The sequence below is a fragment of the Sinocyclocheilus rhinocerous genome, unplaced genomic scaffold (genome assembly GCF_001515625.1).
Source record: "Sinocyclocheilus rhinocerous isolate Xijiao unplaced genomic scaffold, SAMN03320098_v1.1 scaffold1157, whole genome shotgun sequence".
In the NCBI taxonomy this organism is placed as follows: Eukaryota; Metazoa; Chordata; class Actinopteri; order Cypriniformes; family Cyprinidae; genus Sinocyclocheilus; species Sinocyclocheilus rhinocerous.
Window position 1 is genome coordinate 383,559 of NW_015631716.1, and position 14,642 is coordinate 398,200.

Genomic DNA, 14,642 nt, shown 5'->3' on the forward strand with positions numbered 1-14,642 from the left:
TATAACTTAGAGAACAAAATTTTCAGTTTTACTCAAATTAGGGTGATGCAAAAATGAGTACACCCCACTGAAAGTCTCTGGAGCAAAGCTAAATTTTAGACTACAAATGTCTAATTTAACAAGAATTCAACCACAGGTGAGTCTAATTATTCATTACACAGGTGTCCAGCAGACAGTTGACTATAAAAGGGTGTTACTGAAAGAAAACCCCTTCCCATGCTGTCAGCAATGGCACCACATGGAAGAGAAATGTCACAAGAGCTGAGAAAGAAAATAATTTCTTTACACAAGAAAGGTGAAGGCTACAAGAAGATCAGCAAAGCTTTACTTATCAGTCAGAATACTGTAGCAAAAGTGGTACAAAAATTTTAAAAAGATGGAACTGCAACCATCTCACAGAGACATCCAGGTCGTCCACGGAAGTTAACACCTCGACAGGAGCGTCTTCTGATGAGAAGGGTTGAAGAAAATCGGCATGCAAGTTCACTGCAGTTATCTAAAGAAGTAGAAAGCCAAACTGGGGTGACTATTTCCCGAGACACAATACGGCGTACACTGCAGAGGAATGGCATGCATGGGTGCCGTCCACGAAAGAAGCCTTTCCTAAAGCCCAGGCACAAAAAAAGCCCGTCTGGAGTTTGCCAGGGCCCATGCTGACAAAGATGAAGACTACTGGAACTCTATACTCTGGAGTGATGAGACCAAGATTCAAAACTGTATGGCGTCGTAAAGGTGAGGAATACAAAGAAAAATTCATGGTGCCTACAGTGAAACAAGGTGGTGGCAGTGTCCTTATGTGGGGCTGCATGAGTGCTGCTGGTGTCGGGGAGCTGCATTTCATTAATGGCATCATGAATTCACAAATGTACTGCTCTATACTGAAAGAGAAGCTGCATCACTCCGTGCCCTTGGTCGTCGTGCACTTTTCCAACATGACAATGATCCTAAACACGCATCTAAGGCCACTGTTGGATTTCTGAAGAAGAACAGGGTGAAAGTGATTAAGTGGCCAAGTATGTTTCCTGATCTGAACCCAATCGAACACCTATGGGGAATTCTGAAGAGACAAGTTGAGCATCACTCTCCATCCAGCATCCAGTCTCTAAAAGAGGTCATTCTTGAAGAATGGAAAAAGATAGATGTTGCAAAATGTCGCCAACTTGTTCATTCCATGCCTAGAAGACTTAGTGCTGTCATTAAAAATCATGGAGGCCATACAAAGTGTAAAACTGAAAAATGTGTAATCTAAGTTATATTATTAACCTTACTTTCATGTTATAAGTTAAACAGATGTTATATTAAACTTAGTCTTGTCAACATTTTGGAAATTGTTTTTGTGTTCATTGAGATATTGTTTAAAATGTTACTTTTCAAAGGGGGTGTACTCCTTTACGCTGACCACTGTATAATAGTATGAGGAATGATTAACTCTGATAACCTTATGAGAGATTGTCGTTTGATTAGGTGACTTCAATAACAAGCTCATAATTTCCATCCTACTTAAGAAAGACCTGCAATCTCCTGAGCCGAATCATTTCCACAGAAGACAATTATTCCAGTACCTGAGACCAAGATTTAAAGTCATGAAGTGATGATGTCACCCTACAGCCTTAAAGCAAACTTTCTCATATAAAAGCAGTGACAGAAGTCCCAGAAGAGACGGAAGGGTTGTCAGTGTGAGTGGTGAGTGTGTGTCTGGGAGGAGCTCTTGCGTGGCATAACATGGTGACAATGGATGTAGGGACACTCTGTCGACTCTGACAGCTGTGAAGAGCAAAGCTGCTTAACGGAGACCCTGCGAGAGAAGTCACTGAACCAGCAACCCTGCTGATTAACCCACTCATACAGGTGTAAGCGGAGTGCTAACTCAAACACTCAGAGGAACAGAAAGAAATGTCAACACTAGTGCTGGGGAAGCTACTCATAATTCAAAGCAGTTAAACTACAGTCGAGCAAGCATTTAAGAAAGTGATTACTACATTTCAAACTAATAACAAAAAGTACTGAACTACATTAAAACTACTTAAAGGGGTGGTTCACTGGGTTTTTTCTAGGCTTGATTGCGTTTATGGGGTGCATTCTTACATGTGTTAATGCTTCGTTTAAAAAAAATTTCATTATTTTTCACATAATTTACCTTCATTCCACACAGCTCTGTCCCTTCTCTGAGAAACGGGCTGATCTTTTCCTGTTTTTATGAAGCCCCACCCTCAGAAATAGGTGATGTGCTCTGATTGGTTAGCTAGCCCAGTGTGTTGTGATTGGCTAAACCGCCTCTACTGCGTGTCTAAACGTCCCGCCCCTCACCTCAGCGACATGTGCACCGGTTGTATTGTAAACAACGGCATGGTTAATATCGCTTATCAGTTTGAGCCCGATTGAGAAGCAGAGGATATTATTGAAGAGGATCGTGCAGAACCTGTGCAAGCACGGCTTTTAATGGTAGGCCTATGTTTTTTGTTTGTTGTTGTCTCATACTTTTAGATATGCTGTTATTTGTAAATGCTACTGCTTATGTTAGCTTTTAATATACGGTTTTATCCTGATTAAAGCTTTAATACAGTACAGCAACGTCCCTACCAGCCGTTTTTGTAGGCATTAAACTGCCAGAATTTTAAAAGACAATATCTCCGTTTGCATTGAACTTTCAGCTTCGTAACTTTGCGGATATTGTTTATGCTCAAACAGCAACATTACACACTAACGTTAAAAAAGTGAAATCGCAATGAACCACCCCTTTAATGGGGGAAATACCTTTTAAAATATACAGCGTCCCCAAAAAAGATCTACATATTAAAAATGTATCAGTGTTACTGCATTATATATAACAAAATATCAAACCAAGTGCCATTTATTGTAAAGACAGCACAAGCACATTTTCCAAGCAGAAGATTTATAAATAATTTTTAAAAGTAATTTTATTAAATATTAAAATGACTATATAATATATTATATTATTACAAGACTGTAAAGACACTTATAATGTTACAAAAGACTAATTTCATATAAATGCTGTTTCTACAAAAATCATAAGAAGTGCAGCCATTTTCAAGACTGATAAGTAAACAAAAGTGTCTGAGACTGCATTTTACCATAATTAGTTTGCAGATGTCATTTGATATTTTATGCAAAGCAATGACATTCATACATTTTAAGCATTTCTTAAAGCAATCAATGACTATGGCATTCAGTAGAAAATAGAATACGTAAAAATTGCAATAGAACTGTATATTCCAAACCTCTAAAATTATTACTATAAAAATGTAGGTAGTTAGAAGCACCACTGATTCTAGTTAATGACTCCACAGCACTGGTAAACTGCCATATGGGGCATTTCCTAAGTGATGTGCAGAGAAGACCAAACAGGCTGATATTTTATTGTGACAGATTTCCCTCTGCTATAAACTAATTGATGACTCCAGATGACAGCACAATAATGAGAATCATAAACACACTGCAACAAAATTCTCTTTTCTTTTAAAGCAACCCTTCTCAGTAAACACTAAAACAAAAAGGCAAGATTCTTTCTCAAGTACCATCATCCAGCGCTGAAAATGTTCATGCTGAGAGCTTGAGACATGCATAAATTCAACATATATTTTGAGGCAACATAAGTAAATGGAAATAGGGTTGTTGAGCTCAGAAAAAGGAAATAAGATCAAAATGGATCAACACCTATAAGAGACTCCTAAATGCTCTTTCTATGTCTAAGATTTCTTTAGCAATTTTTAATAATTAAATTTAATTAGTAATTTTTCTAATCTACAACTAACTTTTAACATTTTCTGAGGAAAATATGAGTGGTGCTTAAGTGTAAAAAAAAATAGATGCCACAACAATAGAGTATTTTGAGTGGTTGCCAGGGCATTCCTATACATTCTATATTGTGTTGATAAGTGCTTTCCTAAGTCAAAAGAGCTCATTCTCAACTCTCTATGATATTCTGATCTCTAGATATGACTTGGATCCTTCATTTAGTGCAAGTTTATGTGATTTGTGGCCATTTTATCATTTGTCAAGCAAAAAATGGTATATTATTGTATATTAATATTAAATGGCAAATATTAATATTTAGTGTTGGGGGGTTGTTCAAAGAATGAACAATAGTAAGAAGAAAAAAAAACTCAAGTTCTGTGTCCTGGATTTAATTGGTTCACGCTCCATTTCTGTTGGAAAATACAAATATACAAATATAACCACGTGCTAGGTCTCTATTCAATCCAAGAACTCCAATAAAATAATTTATTCATGTACTTTATGAAGTATTTAGGTTAATATCAAAACTAAGAATTTGCCCATTGTTTACCGTGACTTTCTATGAGTAATCCTCTATCTAGGTTGTGGTGAGATTAGGGGGACAGGACGTGATTGTGGGTGAGTGTGGTTAGACTGAATGAAGTGGAAAATCAAAGGAAAAAAAGAGGCCTGTTCTAGGTCTTACATCTCTGTGAAGAACCAAACACCTGTGCAACCATCACTGGAGGGGAGAGAAAGCACAAAAAAAAGGTTTGGATGACAACACGGTCTTCTTAGCACCGAGTTAGCACATGTAATAACAGCAGAACAGCCTTTTATTTTATTATACATAAAGTAAGAACAGGCGACACTTCTTTGTCCACTTCCATTAACTAAATGAAATATGACTCTCAGTGCTGCACCGCAGGCGTCTCGTGTTTCTGTTTACCTGCTTTTGTAGACACATGGGTTGGCCGCAGTAAAAATGATTCATGGCATTTATGTAACGCTGTCTGGCAGAACCTTGTTCTTTGTTTGTTGTTCTGTCGCCACTCAAGACCATACAGGCTCTTTTCAGATGGAAATCTCCATTTAAAAATATCTGAGATTTATGTGCGTTTTATGAATGGTAACCAGGGCACAACCCGGCGTGGAGTCTTCCTTTGTTTGATTTCACCTGGTGACGCCATTTGAGATGTCGACTTTATTATTTTATTATGGTGTGTGTGTGTGTGTGTGTGTGTGTGTGTATACCTGCGCAAGCTGGGGTCCATTTGAGCTTCATCCTGGATGAGTTCTGCCTCGCTCTGAGCGATCCTCATGGCCAACTCTCTGTCCCTCCTCTCCTGCTCAAACATGGTCTGTCTCTGAGTCTCTTCCTCTCGCTCCAATGCCAGCTGCATCTCAAGTTCAGCCTGGAACAAACATACATTCCTACAAATCAATAACACACACACACACAATCTCAACACCTTCGGCGTTTGCCACACCTGTGCCTTCATTCAGTTCCAACTGGATGGTAACACACAGAGACACAAGCATGCAAATGGGTGCCGGCAGGGGTGCCGACAGTAATGACCACATATTTGAGTTCAGAGCATTGAACTCTGGTGGGTCAAAGAAGAATCCCAATGAGTTTGATACTATCCCTGTTTTTAAAAAAAAGTAAAAGACTTTTGGATACTTTTGCTGGTGTCCTTTATCAAAACCTCCTAGACCAGCACCAAACCAGAATTAACCAGTAAAACCCAGCCTGGACCGCATTTAATGGTTTGATGGGCGCAGTTTCTGCGCTGTCAAGCAGCTTCACAGTATAAAAACAAGAAAGTAACAGAATCAATGATGCAAACTTCAAAAATGAGGCAAATCCGAAATTCTGCTATTAAGCAGCAGCAGCAGCAAGGCAATTGTATAATTTTTTTCAGCTCCAGTCAGTTCAGTGTTGGTTCAGTTCAGTTCAATAACTATGTAAATGTATTCATTATGAAACAAGCTCAATTCAGTGATAAGCAGTTCAAATGAAGACAGTAGTGTCGTTATTCAACTCAAGTCAGTTCAGTGTTCATTTCAGTTCAATAACAGTGCAAATGTTGCAAAATTCATGAATTAATGAATTTCATTCCACTCTAAAGTAGCTCTGCAACAGACCATAGTGTTATTATTCAGCTCAATTCAGTTCAAATTTTGTTCTCATCTGATAATCAGCGCCGTCAAATCAATGACATTACTGTATTTTGTGTTTTGTATTGTATTGTAATATTGTGTAGTGTTTTTTAGACCCAACTATGTAAGCCAAATCGAAAGGTGGCAAGGAACCCAAACTCCATCAAGGTGACAGAAATGGAGGGAAAAAAGCAAAACTTGAGAAACCAGGCTTAGTCAGGGAACCAGTTCTTCTCCGGCCTAAATGAACAGTTAAGGTTCGTCATACTGGCATTAGGAGGGAAAGGTATTGATGATTCTTGTTGAAACAGGAAGTCGTGGCAAGACTTGTCCCTTTTCTTAAAATAGCCAGGAGCTTTTTGTTTACATCACAGCCTTGAAATATAATGTGCTACTTGCTAGTCAGAGGCAGGGGCAAGACGTTTTCAATCTGGAGAGCATTTGAATGGACAAATATTTTGATATGCCCACGAGTGCTAGATGAAGAATATTTTGTTCAGTTTTCCTAAAAAAGAAAGTTCAGTTTAAAAGCATATACCTGCTAACACCTGATTTTGCTGACTTTTAGGAAGGTTGTGGCAGTTTTTGGTCGTAACATTTCTTTGCGCAATCACCATGATGCTGTTTAAGGCAGGCTACAAAATTCCCTCAATCTCCCCATCCGCTGACGTCTGGTACAGCTGAGGGAAGAGAGATTAGAGGGGCAGCCCTGCCCCAGATGCACTGTAACCCATCTATAGCACTGCCCACTGAAAGGATATTAAGCCATTACGCTCCTGCTGTGTGCTAAAGTCTGATTAGGTGTATAATCGAGGCTGTACCGCAGCCAGCCGGCTTGGGATTCTACGTCTAGACTGTGGTAAATGAAAAAAGGAAAAAGAATAAAAACAAATGAAATTAACAGCATGGTTTTAGATGTGTGAGGACAGTCTGGGACAGAGTCCAGCAGCGTGGTCCAAAAACATAGGTCAAAACAGAGCAAAGGAGTGATTGAAGAGAAAAGCTTAGATGGAACATTTTCACAGAGAAAACCTTGGACAGAAAGAAGAATGGTGCAAGCGCTATTCTGAGCAAGGCAGCTGAGGCTGAATACCCAAATATGCAAAGACATATATAGAGAGGGAGGGTTACAGCAAACACTGGTAAACATGATAAATCTGAGCTATGAATCAAACTGCTAAAAGCAGGAGAGACTTGGTGGAAAATGGAGTGATGTATTATGTCCGAAAATAACAGTGATAAAAATGTTATAAACAGTGTGACAGCAGTCTTTGAATGGATTGCAAATGTTTTCTTCTGCAAAGGTCTTAAATTTATTCAAGGACCCCAAGATATTTTTGAAGTTAACAGAAAAGAATATATTTTCAAGCCAAGGTGATAGAATCAACATTGATCACCCACACACACACATTATATATATATATATAGGGGGAGATAGATAGAGAAAAAGAGAGAAAGACATGAAACAACAGAAATGGCACAATATAGAACAGAATAAAACCATTTAATAGAAATAGACTTAAAAGACTTTATAAGGTCTCATTTGTTAACATTAGTTCATGCTTTATCTAACATGAACTAATTAGCCATATATTTTTCACAGCAATATTTTTTATTAATCAGTTGGTAAAATATAATTGTTCATTCACGTGAGTTCAGAATGCATTACTGTTATTATTAACAAAATGAATAATTGTTAAATATGTTAACAGATGCAATGGTTGATTTTAAAAATGTATTAGTAAACGCTGAAACATTAACTAATAAAATAAATACTATAGAAGTATTGTTCATGTTAACAAATGCAGTTAACTAATGTTAACAAATGGAACTTTATTTTAAAGTGTTACCAAAATGGCTCAGAAGGAATTAAATAATTCTCTTAAAGTATAGAAAAGAATAGTATACAATAGAACAGAATAGAGAGTTCTAATTCTAAGAAAAAAATAACATGCCTCAGAATAGAACAGAATCAGAATAAAATAGAGAACTGTAACATAAAAGGCCACAGTAACAGATAATTTCTAGAATAGAATAGAATAGAATAGAACATGATAGAACAGAATAGAATAGAGTGTTTTAATAATTAACAGAGCATTTAAAAATGGAACCGTTTTAAAAAAATGGCACAGAAGGAAAATAGTACAGGGAAGATGCCTCAGAACAGAAAATAGAATCAGAATAAAATTTTCATAACACAATTCAGTAGAACAGTTGAATATAAAATGGGGTAGATTGAAAATAGATCAAACAGGATTTAGCCCTGGAATAGAATAGAATAGAATAGAATAGAATAGAATAGAATAGAATAGAATAGAATAGAATAGAATAGAATAGAATAGAATAGAATAGAATAGAATAGAATAGAATAGAATAGAATAGAATAGAAAGCAGCACAGAAGCCTGTGAAGAGTGTGCGACAGTTTTCGGGCAGCTTGGGCACAAAGCGTCTCTGCAGGACGATTCATTTAGAGGGAGCAGCGCAAGGGAAGTCAGCCAAGCCCCCAAACACAGCATCACCACTGGGAGAGAGGGGACATAGGACTTTCACTCCACAGACGCAGCATAATCCAGCCCCAGGAGGCAGGCAGGGGCTGATGAAAAAACCCACAGGCCGCTGTGGCAGCTCAATACAGTCATGATTATGCCTGCAGAACAGCCAGTCCTGGCCAGCTCTGAACATGCCAGCGTGAGACGGAGTGGGCATTTGGTTTTCCGAAGGAGTCAGCGGAGGAGAGGAATCAATACACAGAGGGAGCACTTATACACATACACACCTGCATGACACGCTCTTCCTCTTCTCTTTTCTTCCTCTCCTCTTCCTCCTGTTTCCTCTTCTGCTCCATCTCGGCTTTCCTGATGGGAGAGAAATTGAGGGTGGACCGTTAATGAGTTACACCGGCCTGCGGGGAATTATTCCTCCTGATCAATGACCCACAGGAAGGGACGTGAAAACACCCACAGGTGGATTGTCACAAAGAGAAACGTGGACTGCATCTAGTCTTTGTAGTTCAAGCGAGACCCTTCAATAGCAGCCGAAATTGAATAGTGTGGTCTGAGCATTGTTGGTGAGCGTCGTTACCAAATGTTAGCATTTTCATATCAAAAGACCAATATATATTATACATCTCACAAACAGCCAACAAAATCTGCTGCATCTTTCTTTGTACTTTGTTGTTCATGGATTTGGGTACTGATATATGCAACCTTGCCAAACTGAAGACCTTGAAAATAGGGAGATTTCTAAAACATAAGCATGAGGAGGGGGGATAGAGGGTACAGTAATGACATAGATTCAAGTGAATGTTTTGCTGCTCACAATAAAGGAGTGCAATTTGCATTACAGTGGGTCCAAAAGTCTCAGAGCACTGGATTTTACAATTTACACTTTTGCTTTAAGAAAGCAACATTTGAGCTGAAATGAACAAAACCAAAAAGTCATGTCATAGTAGAAATAGCATCTGTTTTCTATATTAATATATTTTAAAATGTAATTTATTCCTGTGATGGCAAAAGCTATTCAGCAGCCATTACTCCAGTCTTCAGTGTTACAATTCTAATCTGCTGATTTGGTGAACAAGCAACATTTCTTATTATTATTATCAGTGTTTAGCTGCTTAATATTTCTGTGTAAACTGTGACTCTTTGATGAATAGAAAGTAAAAAAAAACAGCATTTATTTGAAATGGAAATCTTTGTAATAATATAAATGTCTTTACTGTCACTTTTGATCAATTTAATGTGTTCTTGTTGAATAAAATAATTTATTAAACAAAAAACACTTTTGAATGGTAATATCCTATTTTTATAACTAATTTTACAGGACATCATAATCCTAAAACTTTATTTCCAGTTGTAAATTGGATTTTAAATACCAGATTTTGTGACCAGATTTTCAGAAGTTTTGGACCCTACTGTATATGAAACCCTCGATATGTAAAATGTCATAATTGTTAATGTATGTAAATAAACTTTTAAAGGTTCGCTTTAAAAGCTTGTATTCTTACCTGGCCAGAAAACAAAGAAAATTATAATATATTTTATAAGGGGCAGGTTCAAATTCATAATGGCACAGCAGACAGCATTCTTAAAAAGTTCTCCATACAGAGAGTGCAAAGAACTTAAGGCTAATCCAAACCATTAGTTGTTGTTAATGTATGTTGACTGGAGTTGTACAGCAAAATGTTGGCTCCAATAAATGTATGAGGTAAAAGCAGGCGACACTGAATGATTTTCTCCATCACAATATGACAATGGGATTCTGGGTCTTATTATTATATCATATATTCTATACTGTACTGCACATACTATTTATTATTAATATATTATGCAGGTGCATCTCAATAAATTAGAATGTCGTGGAAAAGTTTATTTATTTCAGTAATTCAACTCAAATTGTGAAAAGTAGTTTAAGTCTTTGGTTCTTTTAGTTGTGATGATTTTGGCTCACATTTAACAAAAACCCACCAATTCACAAAAGACTTAAACTACTTCAGTCTGTGTGCATTGAATTTATTTAATACACGAGTTTCACAATTTGAGTTGAATTACTGAAATAAATGAACTTTTCCACGACATTCTAATTTATTGAGATGCACCTGTATACTATAATATATATAATTATTATATTATTTAATATTATTGCTACATGACATTATCATTAATAATGAATAATGAATAAATAACTTGTATAAATGGAGCAGCCAACTGCCTATAAAGCTATGTGGTAATCGCATTTACGTTACATAAAACTAAATAATGTAATTTAATTAAAAAGTTACAAAATTAAATCCAGATAATTTAGTAATCCATAAGGAAGGGCTCCAAGGTGGATGGGCCGCACAAAACAAAGCACGCAGTGGGATAAAAGTTGCTGTTGTTGCATCTACTAGTGTGGAACTGAATATTCTTTGACAAGACTATAAACATAAAAATATCATCATGGCCTGATTCGTGAAACGATGACAGATGCTGTCCATGACAGCAAGCTCTGGAGAATGCATAAGAGAGAGCAGGTCAAGCCGAACCCTCCAGTGATGTATTAATCTCTCTGCCAATCCCCTCCCACACCCTTTTTTTCAGCTCCTGTTCTTCTTTCAAATGCGCTGGGACTTTGACCTAATGTACGGTTCATCCGATTCGAAACTTGCGACGTGACTCACATGCGGCGGTCGTCTTCCTCCTGTTTGCGCAACTGCTCCTCTTCTTCGCTCCTCTTCCGCTCTCTCTCCATCTCCTCCTGGATGCGCTTGAGTCGCTCCGTCTCCTCCTGCTCTTGCTTCTTCTTCTGCATTGAGGAGAGGAGCTGCTCCGAGCGTTTCACCAGGCCCTCATACTCCAGCTCGATCTCCTTGCGGCTCATCACCGTAGACTGAGGGTAAATTCAAAAAGAGAGTGTTAAAATGGATTCAATTTAAATTATTTGGGTTATATATATTTTATGTATATTTTAGTTATAATGTCTGCTCTGCTTACATATGAATAAAATTTTACAGGGAAGTGTTTCAGACTCAGCGATTAAAACTGGTAACTCATCTCTTTGAGCTATTCATTAAAAGAACTGGCTCATTTGTTTTAGGAATCAGGCAACACTGGTCATGCTGTATGTTTGTCATTCGCTAAAAAGAAGAGGCTCTTAAGAGTCACTTGTTCAGACATGGTCGTGTTGTGTCCTGAACTCAATAGAAATACAAGACCTGTGTGACTTCCTTTCTTCTGTGAAACACAAAATGAGAGCTTCAGTTTTCAATACAGTAAAAGTAAATGTTGATTTATACTGCCAAGCTCCAAAAGGGCAAAAAAAAAAAAAAGCTCCATTAAAGTATCTTAAAAGTGTTCCACACATTTGACTTTACAACGACGGTGATTACTTAGCCACACCCACAACTTTCTAAGAGCGAGTCAGCTTGCTCACTGATGTGCATGATGATTTTGGAACTAATTCTGTAAAATGCGGTTTATCATTGTGCAAACAGAAAACATTTGTTTCAGGTTGTTATGATGAAATCTAAATATAATGGCACAATACGAGAAAATGGTGAAATTACAAGGGGAAATCTACACAAGCGTCAAGAAGTCAGAAAAGCGCTAATTAAACTATCACTTTATAAAAATATCCACCATACTGCATTCTACTATTAATTTATTTTGTGCAAATATAGAGATGTATTGCTTTTGGACAATCATTAAAATCTGCAAGTTTAGTTCATGCTGTCTACCACTCATTCAACACTTGTATTTTCGCAATCCCAATATTTACCAAAAAAAAGGATATGTCACCGATAGTTTAGTAAGTCTGACAAACAAAACTGAATTTAAAAAAAGACAGCACAGCAGTTTGCTAGGATTTTTGGGTTGTCAGTCATTTATCTGATGTGAGGTCAGTTAGCATGATACAGTACCAAGTCTTCTGAAGTCATAATGAAGGAGTGGATGCCCTCCTCTTTTGTTATATAATGAATAGGGAATAATTCAATTGGGAATCGTACTTTTCTTAAATCCATTGCATCTATTCTGGTATTAATGTTATATTCAATGTCTGTATTTGGGATATGACCAAGAGTCTGACCCATTCATTTAGCCCAGCTTCCAGAGAATAAAAGATGCAATTGTTTGTAATTGATTCATCATGCAGTCAAATGAATCAAGAGTTCTAGAGTGTGATGTTTTGTTTTATTTGTTATCTACAGTGGGTACGGAAAGTATTCAGACCCCCTTAAATTTTTCACTCTTTGTTATATTGCAGCCATTTGCTAAAATCATTTAAGTTAATTTTTTTTCCTCATTAATGTACACACAGCACCCCATATTGACAGAAAAACACAGAATTGTTGACATTTTTGCAAATTTATTAAAAAAGAAAAACTGAAATATCAAATGGTCCTAAGTATTCAGACCCTTTACTCAGTATTTAGTAGAAGCACCCTTTTGATCCAATACAGCCATGAGTCTTTTTGGGAAAGATGCAACAAGTTATTCACACCTGGATTTGGGGATCCTCTGCCATTCCCTCTTGCAGATCCACTCCAGTTCTGTCAGGTTGGATGGTAAACGTTGGTGGACAGCCATTTTTAGGTCTCTCCAGAGATGCTCAATTGAGTTTAAGTCAGGGCTCTGGCTGGGCAATTCAAGAACAGTCACAGAGTTGTTGGGAAGCCACTCCTTCGTTATTTTAGCTGTGTGCTTAGGGTCATTGTCTTGTTGGAAGGTAAACCTTCAGCCCAGTCTGAGGTCCTGAGCACTCTGGAGAAGGTTTTAGTCCAGGATATCCCTGTACTTGGCCGCATTCATCTTTCCCTCGATTGCAACCAGTCGTCCTGTCCCTGCAGCTGAAAAACACCCCCACAGCATGATGCTGCCACCACCATGCTTCACTGTTGGGACTGTATTGGACAGGTGCCTGGTTTTCTCCACACATACCGCTTAGAATTAAGGCCAAAAAGTTCTATCTTGGTCTCATCAGACCAGAGAATCTTATTTCTCACCATCTTGGAGTCCTTCAGGTGTTTTTTTAGCAAACTCCATGCGGGCTTTCATGTGTCTTGCACTGAGGAGAGGCTTCCGTCGGGCCACTCTGCCATAAAGCCCCGACTGGTGGAGGGCTGCAGTGATGGTTGACTTTCTACAACTTTCTCCCATCTCCCGACTGCATCTCTGGAGCTCAGCCACAGTGATCTTTGGGTTCTTCTTTACCTCTCTCACCAAGGCTCTTCTCCCCCGATAGCTCAGTTTGGCCGGACAGCCAGCTCTAGGAAGGGTTCTGGTCATCCCAAACGTCTTCCATTTAAGGATTATGGAGGCCACCGTGCTCTTAGGAACCTTAAGTGCAGCAGAAATTTTTTTGTAACCTTGACCAGATCTGTGCCTTGCCACAATTCTGTCTCTGAGCTCTTCAGGCAATTCCTTTGACCTCATGATTCTCATTTGCTCTGACATGCACTGTGAGCTGTAAGGTCTTATATAGACAGGTGTGTGGCTTTCCTAATCAAGTCCAATCAGTATAATCAAACACAGCTGGACTCAAATGAAGGTGTAGAACCATCTCAAGGATGATCAGAACAAATGGACAGCACCTGAGTTAAATATATGAGTGTCACAGCAAAGGGTCTGAATACTTAAGACCATGTGATATTTCAGTTTTTCTTTTTTAATAAATCTGCAAAAATGTCAACAATTCTGTGTTTTTCTGTCAATATGGGGTGCTATGTGTACATTAATGAGGAAAAAAAATTAACTTAAATGATTTTAACAAATGGCTGCAATATAACAAAGAGTGAAAAATGTAAGGGGGTCTGAATACTTTCCGTACCCACTGTAACCTCTAAATATGGTGGTTTTTTTCTGGCGGTATTTTGTGATTTATGGAGCGATTAAAAGAGAGATCCCCTCAGTAAAAGCCTTTAACTCTAATATGTAAAAAAAAAATTGGACCAGGCTTTATGCAATGTTCAGTTTATTATTCTGGAAATATATGCAAATGAGTGCATATTTAATTAGATAATGCAACGTTTGCATATGTGAACATAATGTTACAGAAAACTTAAAGGCTTCATTTGGCCAAAAAATTTAAATTGTCATCATTTCCTTACATCAAGTTGTTCCAAACCTGTATGAGTGTTTGAGCACAGAAAAATATATTTTGAAGAGTGTAGGTAACCAAACAGTTGATGGTAGCCATTGTATTTTTGCATACTGTGGCTACTGTAAACCATAAACTGTTTGGTTACCAACATTCTTCAAAATAT

General features: G+C 37.7%; 1 protein-coding gene across 4 annotated transcripts in view; it reads right to left on the reverse strand.

The window, feature by feature from the left end:
• Positions 1–14,642, reverse strand: part of LOC107741840 (unconventional myosin-VI) — a 72,200-nt gene that overhangs the window by 9,160 nt on the left and 48,398 nt on the right. For 2 of the 4 annotated variants that reach the window (XM_016554618.1, XM_016554617.1), the window contains 4 exons: positions 11,061–11,269; positions 8,676–8,754; positions 4,990–5,150; positions 4,442–4,477 (listed from right to left, as the gene is read on the reverse strand). In XM_016554618.1, coding sequence (XP_016410104.1) covers positions 4,442–4,477; positions 4,990–5,150; positions 8,676–8,754; positions 11,061–11,269 — 485 coding nt within the window. The remainder of the gene's footprint in view (positions 1–4,441; positions 4,478–4,989; positions 5,151–8,675; positions 8,755–11,060; positions 11,270–14,642) is intronic. The other 2 variants (XM_016554620.1, XM_016554619.1) reach the window with 1 other exon arrangement.